Source organism: Lycium ferocissimum, chromosome 5 (assembly GCF_029784015.1).
Source record: "Lycium ferocissimum isolate CSIRO_LF1 chromosome 5, AGI_CSIRO_Lferr_CH_V1, whole genome shotgun sequence".
NCBI lineage: Eukaryota > Viridiplantae > Streptophyta > Magnoliopsida > Solanales > Solanaceae > Lycium > Lycium ferocissimum.
Window position 1 is genome coordinate 27,171,263 of NC_081346.1, and position 8,932 is coordinate 27,180,194.

Genomic DNA, 8,932 nt, shown 5'->3' on the forward strand with positions numbered 1-8,932 from the left:
CACAAACACACACACACAGAGAAAGAAGGAAGGGAAAATCTGAAATCACTGTCTAAGGCTGCACATTTGTTTTTTTTATTTTATTAAGACGTTTGTTTTCATCATCCGAATCTGTATAATATATCAATATTTAAGAATAATAAATATATAATTCAAATTAAAAATTATATCAAACAAATATTAAGATAAGCAAAAAAAATATTATTTGAGAGATAAATTAAAGTATTTAAAGATATAAATGAATATTTTATGTTTGATACAATTATTGAACTATCTAAATTATTCAAAAAATGATATATCCTTAAAAATAAATTGTTTATAAAATGCAATCAAAAAATTTAAATTTAACATAAATTAATCTATAAATCAAACCTATCCAACAAAGTAAAACAATATCTCAAATACAATTCTGATTTAGACACATAAATATTAGAGTATTTGAATAATTAACTAACAATCATCAAATTGTAACACTCCAACACTGGAAAAAAATTCAAATAACTAAAATATAGAACTCTCAAGTATTTCATCTTCTTTGCATTAGTTGGAGTGCAAGTTGCTCCCTCATATCGGTCATTATCTGAGAATCTTCAACTGTCCAACTAGGTCCATTTGTTTCATCTAATGCTTCTTCTTGTTGTCCTTCTTCATCAAATATCACTTGAGGCGTATCAAAATGATTAAACAAGTCATCATTGATGCGCTCCTTCCTGATAAAATTATTAACGGCAAAACATGCAATAACAACATCTCTTTGGATATTAATAGGATATGGAGCCATCTTGTCCAATATAGGAAATCTTGCTTTCAGTACTCCATAGGAACGTTCGATAACGTTTCTAAGCTGTGCATGAGCATGATTAAACTTTTCCTCCTTCGTTATGGCACGCCTACGATGATAATCTCCTAACCAATATCGAATATTACGATACGGTGCTAGAAATCCTCGAGTATTAGGATATGCCGCATCACATAGATAGTATTTATCTGACATATAAAATAAGTTAGGCGATCATATCGAAAAGCTAAATAAGCATTTCAATTGTTTAAGCTGTATGACTTACTAGGTGGAGGAAATGGAAAGCCATTATCTGGATTAGATGCAATCTCAGTTAGAACGCGTGCATCATGTGCTACCCCTTCCCATCCAGCATAAACATAAGTGAAGACCATATTGAAGTCACATATTGCCAGAACATTCTGATAGCATTTACCTTTTCCCCTTCCTCTGTAAACAATTTGTTGATTAGCGGGAACAACAGCATGTACTAATGTCCCGTCTAGTGCACCTATTGCTCCCTGCCAATATATAAATATATGTCAACAAAATGAAAAAAAAAAACTTGTGAAATTCTTTAATGATCGTTTAACAAATAATACCTTAAAAATTCTTCGTAACCTGTTATGAGCACCAGGAATATTCATATTCGAATCAAATGTTGTAGGTGCTATCATCTCTTTTGCAAAATTCATCATTGCCTCAAGAACCTCGTGAAAATACTTGTGAATTGTCTGCAAAGAATGTTGAAATCTTCTCTTGATTACGACGTAACGCTCGTTATGTCCTATAATAGTTAAGAATATTGCTATCTTCTCTTCGACAGATATATGTTTGCTATCTATGAGCCATCCATTATGTCTAAAATGTTGACATAGCCGAACATATGCATCACGTGACATGCGCATCAATTCTATACATTGTCGATTAGAGCCAGATAATAGTTCTAATGTATACTTTTGACCAGATAAAGATGATGTTAAATCTCTAATTCTTCTATCATACTTGAGTCTATAACGATTTCTCTGCCAATACAAGCTCATCAACCATAATATTTGATCATCGATATCCATGTTGAATCTGTTTTACCAAGAAAAAAAGATACAATACACAATCGTAAGCACAACTACCTATGTATTTCACCAAGATAAAAAAGTATACAATGGTTATAAAAAATTATTCTATACTCATCAAGCATAACAAGACATACAAGTAGCATTTTTCACCAATAAAATATGTTCCATAAGCATAATATATTACCACAAAGTTCCAGAGGTTATAATTAAAAAACAAAAAAAATAAAGACTAGATTCCATAAAATCTTCATCTAACATAGATACTAGCTAATTAGAAAAATTAAAGAATTCCCAATTTTTTCCCCATGGTTCTGACATAATTCTCTAATTTGTCGACCCCTCTCAGTTTCATCCATGTTTTTGTGTAGCTATCGCCTTCACAAAATATACTAAGAGCTGCAGAGTACAATGGCTCTTCCCATCCAAGCTTGTCTAGTTTTTCTATACATTCTTCAACATCAGGCCCGTTGTTTTTGTTAATCAGTAACTCCAATGCAGCACTCATCTTCTCATCAATTTCTAATCGGGACGATGCGTTTTTTCTTTTCTTTCCCAAATTCTTTTTTTCAATTGGAATTGAAGATTGAGATGGAGAATCTTTAGAAGCTCCATCATTTTTGTCACCAAGTAGATCCTCAATGTCATCAAGTGAATCTATATCTATATTAGTAGCTACAGAAGAGGCACCGGGCCGCGGAGTTGTACAACTTGGACTCCAACCATGAATGCCTGTTGCAGTAGAACCCTCAAATAATGTTGTACAAAGTTCCGGAAAGGGTAGAGGTGCACTCCTCAATGTCTTGGCTTTTGGATGAGCCTATATTCAAATATAAGAGATCATACTTTCAATATACACTTCAAACCGTTTCTCCTTAAAACAAAAAAGAGAAAAAAAAATTACTAGATAATGAACTAACCTTTATGTACTCATCCCACTCCTCGTTAGACATTCGAATGGTATTGGTTGCTGGATCATAAATATTACCAGTCTTTTTAGTTATTGGCAACCAAGCTTGATATTTTTCTTTTAGATAATCATAATGGTTCTTCATCTTCTTTTGTGTGACTATAAAGTCATGAGAAGTTTGCAGAACAACCTTAACCTTGTTCCATGAATCTGGCTTCAAACTACTTCCTTGTCTCCCATTCAATGACACTTCTTGAATACAAGTTTCTAAAAATGTTTTTACTACCTCCAATCTCCAAGTCAATCTTGAATTTTCACTAGCTTGTTCCATAACTGAAATATAAAATTCTAATGATCATCATAGCATATTAGACTAAAAGAAAGGTCATAGTGAAAATGCACAAGCAATTTTCTTTTTCTGGAATGTGATATACCCCTCATAGGAACTTCTGAAAGTTATCCTTCAAGTACTTCTTTAAGTTATCATCTAATGATGCTCCACTAATGTAACCAGAAAGGTCATATTAACTTTCGAAGGACAAAGTGTTCAACTTGTAATTGAATTTGCATTGTCGTTTGACTTTAAATTTAATATGCCAGGAAAAGAGAAAGATAAGAATCTTGGAAGTGTAGGTTCAAGATGATTTCCCCTCCAAAAGTGCACAATGTCTTTACAAATAATTTAACTAGGATCTCAATGTCCCTTTTCAGAAAGTACAGCAATATCAACTGCGCCAAAAGTCCAGCTCCTAAAAATATACTATAAGCCAAGATTGAACAGCTATGCTTTTTCTTCACCTATTACTACAAGATGGTATTTCTTTCATGCAATGGTAACAGGCCATTGAAACATAGAGAAATCAGATGGATAGAGTATTAACTATTAAATACTTGATATATAATGATTAACTACCACAAGCACTACGTGTACTACATATGCTCACCTTTTCTGTAGCCTTCCATGCTTTTATTTCTAATAACCCCTGAACACTTTGGCCCTTCATGCACTTAGTTCCAAGCCACAATCTTCAAATACAAAAATAAAGGGAAAATGTAAAAAAAATCTACCTATGTTCTTCTTCAGTCCAAGGGGTACCCTTTTTCCTTTCAATTTCACTATTCTTCTTATTTGACCCGACCCGATACTCACTTTCCAATTCAACCGGATCATCATCGGTATAACTGGGTAATTCAATTACAAGTTGATCACTTTGTCCTTGAGTTGCTGCCCTAATTCTATTTAGAAAACCAGTTTGCACAAGATGAAGCAAGGCATCTCTTCTATCTGGTCATTCAAGTAGGATCTACATACATTAAACAGTGTTATCAGCATGAGTCTCTAATTTTATTATTGGGGTTTAGTCCGTATATTAATACTGCCTTCTTTGGGAACTTAGAGAAATTAAACTGATGCTATGTTTGTCAGTCTGCAACATTAACATTTACTCCTGAAAGGAGAACGTATGGTTTCCAATGTATGTTTGTTTACACGTCATGAGTATGATGATTCCATTATATAATTGACTGAAACTAAGCAAAGGATTAAAGAATCCTAAAGTTTTGCATCTTCATGTACGAGTTGAGCAAATAAGAGTCTGTAGCCATAAACCAAATTGAATTGCCATTATTAAGAGTCTTACACGAAAGGTTAGTATTTCTTTTATATTGAATGTCTGTTGTCTTTCGCTGCTAATAATATCCACTCCAAGAAATCACATCTAGTTCAAGCATTTTATCAAACACCTTACATGCACATCCCAACTTATTACCTTTCACATACATATGAACTAAAGAAGCTTCAACAAACGAATCTAACGCTAACCCAGTTGTTAAACCATACCCATGGACTTGTTTCCCAATTTTAACGCAGCTAACACTACACAAGATTCAATAGCACCAGGAAGAACATGTACATCACCCAAAATGTGTACAGATAATAATCTTGAAAATAAAAAAAAAATAGATAATATAGGTTTTCTTGGTTGAAACTAAATAATGCACAACTCTAATACAAAAATTAGCAATTGGCTTATGAGGATAGGAAAAACAACACCAAAACAATCGAATTCAAAACTTAAGAGAGGAAAAAGAACACTCCATTCATGTATTAATTAACGAACTAATGTTTGTTAGATAGGCGAATACTTGTAAAAAATCCAACATCTTACCTGTTCAAGAAGAAAGAATTTGATGAATAGCTTACTGATAAAGAGGGAGATAGAGCATCGTTGATGCTTGGGGATAAATAGAGAAGGGTAAATTATAAAGAGAGAGAGAGAGAGAGAGAAGCGTAAATTATAAAGAGGAAAAAAAAAAACAGACGTGTGAGATTTTTAAGCAAATAAATTTGGCATTTTTGAGAGTCTGAATCCCATTAAGATTCTTTTTGAAATCTGACCGAGTCAGATGTATTAAGAGACTATTTAAAAAAAAAAGTGCAAACAAATGGGGCCTAACTGACTATACCAGTTCAAATGCGATTCTGTAGGTAGTGCATTTTGTACAAACATAGGCTCAAAAACCTTCTGCCGCAACACTTCACCAGAGTGGCCTTTCAATTAATTGGAGACATTTATAATATGCTTGGCTGAAGTTCAAAATTTATTGAATCTATATGTGAAAGGAAAATAATCAGAAAAGAGAATCAAAGTTAGTAGCCATCAGAAAACATTTAGTTAGCTATTCCACTGTCCTTCCAACCCCACCCCAAAATCTCTGAAATGAAAAGAGATCAGCGAAAAAGGAGAAGGACAATTAGAGAATTAGTCTCTCCAAAGATTAAGTGGTCATACTTTTTCAATTGCATGCATATACCATTGCTGAAAGCTTAGATACAACAATTGCTTCTTTCTTTCATGAATGAAAATGAAAATGTTCTGATCAAAATAAATTAGAAGTGCTAATTTCTAACTTTATTACGCATGAGAAGAAACATGATAACGTCTCTGGATATTTCCTTGTATAACTATTTAGAAATGATTCTGAAGAGTTTTTAGAAGACCAACTATTCCAGTGTGCTGATTTTCTAATTTATCTGATAAGGAATTTTCTTTAGTATTTCAACTATATCCTAATTTGTACTTCTTGCTATAAGTTATACAAAAAGGCCTTGTATAACTTATTTGCTTGTCATAAGCTAAATCATGATGTTTTGTTTGTAAATATTTTGACTCCAAAAAAAGGAATTAAAAGCAATGTCCTTTATAAGAAAAGTAAAACAGAAATGAAGAAACTTTGTTCTGTTCTCTTGCATAAATTAAACAAAAGAGATTGATTCAACTTTTTCAAGTTTGGTTTGAGACTTGTATGTTGGCGTAACGGTAAGCGTGTGACCTTTTGTTGAGTATTATATGGTTGAAATTATTATTTCAATTTCATCATCACTACTTATAATTAGAAATAACTCAAATAGTTCCAAGACAAATTTGTCATGAGAAAACTTTATCTTTATCTGTCCCTTGTTTCTTCTGTAATAACTTTTTCAAGTTGGGTAAAAATAGAAGTTTTAATGTATTTTCTCATTTTAAGTTATACCTTTCAAGCATATATATATATGGACTTCCACTTCTTTTTATGCACTCAATTAAAAAGGAGTTGGTGCATTATACATTTTTTATTGGTTAAAATACTTATAAATTTTAGTCTTCTTACAAAATATGAGAATTCCATTCTATAGGTTTTTCTTGCTTTAAACCTATTCGAAAAACTTTTTTCTTTTATCATGCTCTTTATGGGTTTTAGTGTTGTCTCAAATAAATTTTAGCTTGTTAATAGTTAGTCACTCTTTATATAAATCGTTAAAACCAAAAATTGTTTCATTGGTGGAATTAAATAGGGATTACTTTTGTATTTTAATCCAATAGTGGCTTTATTGACGTTAAAACCACTTTAAAACAATTGAACACGGAGGAATTCCTTATCTCTTTGTTTGTGAAATTTGTTAGAATGCCACCTTTGTATGGGTTATAGTCTCCGTATATGGCTTTGGATAATCCTCATCTTTTGAACTAGCCTTTGGGTTGAGTTAGGCCTAGTATCCATTTTCCTAACATTGTATGAGAGTCAGATGGGTTTTATTCTCCTCTATTTGAGTTAGCTTTTCAGGTTAAGTTAACGTAAGATCCATTTTCTTAACAAACATAAATTAAAACACAATTCGTAGGTTACCATTCTTGTTACGTGAGGTAGGTACTCCGAAAATTTTAGGATAACTATATTTGGATTTCCATAAAATTTGGCTTTCTTAAAAGAATCCTACTTAAATGGCACCTTTTTCTTTTGCAATCCCTTTTTTCCATTTAATGCAGATATTTATCCTTTTTAGTCATAGTCTCTCCTAGAAATAATGAAACCTCTCTTTTCGCAAACAATTTAATTTTTGTATTCCTATTTTATCCTTAATGACTCGACTCGTTAGTAGTTAGGATCCACTTGATATAAAATTTCGTTCTTTCTTACAAAGAGAGAATAAAAAGACACGTCGAACTCTGACCACTACCCATATAAACTTCGCATCGATTCGGCTTACTTGTCAAAATTCTTCTTTATGTTTAATCTCTTAAAGTTAATGCCAGTCAAATACCTTCACATAAACTAGGACAGAGGAAGTAATATTCTTTATTTTCAAAATTTACTTTTAACAAGCTTAAAATAGTTGTAAACGAGAAGATTCCTAACTTGGATGTTTCTGGATTGATCTAAAAAATTGTTGGCATTCCTGCAGCATGTACGGCTCCAGGTACTTCAAAACTATCAGGAACTAACTTGTTATTTCGAATTTCCATGAGACGGCATAACATGGAAGCTTCCTGGTTCAGAATCACATGGAACTTATTAAAATGTTGAGATATTGGAAGTGAAAAGTATGACAGACATTATTGTTCTTACTTTTGTTAGTAAAATGGATAGATAATCCTTTGCTGCATCTACTCAGGAAAAGAGGTTCTTTGGCTTGGAGGAGAGATTAGGATTTAATCTGAGACACCTTTGAGTTCCGTTCCAATAATAGAATCATGGAGAATTTTCTTGTGGGTTATCGACTTAACATAGGCGGATCTAGCTAGTAATTTATGGGTTCGTGTGAACCCAATAGCTTTGCCTAGACCCTGTATACGTATTAAGAAATTCACTAAAAATCTATAGATATTTTATTGTGAACTGATCATTATTATATATTAACTTGAGGTTGCTAGGAACCCATACACTTCAAATCTTGGATTCGCCTCGACTGTTGAGCATTGGAAAATGGTGTTCTTACTTGAGGCCTTTGAGGGTCTCAAACTGCTTGATGGAAAAGAAAATTACACCCATAATATATTGATTTGGGTGTCCATCAAATTCAGAGCCCATGAATCACACGGCTATAACCTAAGCTTTAGTAAAAGGTGAAGCAATAGTTTGCTCTGTGCTCATTGCATGGTTGCGTCACACAGATTTTTCACCCAAGCATAAATATTGAAGCATGTGCACGAATTTCATTGAAGATGGATAGGCTAATTTTAAAATTGAGTTTTCCAGTGATTGCTGGTGGAATTTGTTGGCCACATAATTTATGGTGTGCATCCTTTGTTGCAATGGGTAGTAGATAATGTCTTGTAAAGGTCTTTATTTAGATAGTAAGCAATCGGATGCATTGTCTTCACCAGCAGTTCAGTAGCACTTCATCATACATTTCCTCTTAATACTTCAGTTTTCTATATTGTTATGCATTCTGCTTTTTTCTTGAAATCTTATCTTGATTTGTTTGAATATTGAGCCTTGCTTGTGGGACTTGTGATTTGTGTGTCGGGTGTTTCGTTTGGAATAATTCCTTGAGGAAGTTAGTACGCTAAGAGTATTGAAGAGTCCATCTGTTCTTGTTGAAGCTCATTTGTAATGAGAAAGGGCAAAGAGTTCGTAGTTCAAACCCAGTCAGCATGAAGGTAGAGCAAGCATGGATCCAAATCTGGCGTAATTTTGATTAATTGCTGTACATGTTGACAAGAAACAAGGTGGAGGATATTGAGGGACAGGAAGAAACATAATGATTAATAATATAAATCAATGTCTTGAGCTTCATGTCAGCTTACTTAAATTGTTATGTCCAAATTATCTATTTCCTAGCTGTGAGTTAAGAGTTCTGCATTAACTTCTTTCTGTTTTTCATGTCTTAAATAATAAGAAAGTCTTATC

General features: G+C 32.8%; 1 protein-coding gene across 6 annotated transcripts; it reads right to left on the reverse strand.

The window, feature by feature from the left end:
- Positions 1 to 323: 323 nt before the first annotated feature.
- LOC132056626 (uncharacterized) lies at positions 324 to 5,142 on the reverse strand. Of its 6 annotated transcripts, XM_059448906.1 has the most exons (5): positions 4,930 to 5,140; positions 1,475 to 1,858; positions 1,381 to 1,435; positions 1,065 to 1,299; positions 325 to 987 (listed from the first exon to the last, which is right to left on the reverse strand). In XM_059448906.1, the coding sequence occupies exons 2-5, from the start codon at positions 1,849 to 1,851 to the stop codon at positions 527 to 529; spliced, it is 1,128 nt and encodes a 375-aa protein (XP_059304889.1). In that variant the 5' UTR covers positions 1,852 to 1,858; positions 4,930 to 5,140; the 3' UTR covers positions 325 to 526. The 6 variants fall into 6 exon arrangements, with proteins under 6 accessions (XP_059304890.1, XP_059304889.1, XP_059304888.1 ...); XM_059448907.1 differs by having other exon boundaries at positions 324 to 945; positions 1,381 to 1,858; positions 4,930 to 5,142; XM_059448905.1 differs by having other exon boundaries at positions 1,381 to 1,858.
- Positions 5,143 to 8,932: the final 3,790 nt, after the last annotated feature.

Coding starts and splice junctions, on each gene's coding strand:
- LOC132056626 (XM_059448905.1), bottom strand. CDS start 1,851: ATGGATATCGATGATCAAATATTATGGTTGATGAGCTTGTATTGGCAG. Junction 1,300..1,380: donor GGTTACGAAGAATTTTTAAG/GTATTATTTGTT, acceptor ATATATTGGCAG/GGAGCAATAGGTGCACTAGA. Junction 988..1,064: donor CTTTCCATTTCCTCCACCTA/GTAAGTCATACA, acceptor TTTATATGTCAG/ATAAATACTATCTATGTGAT.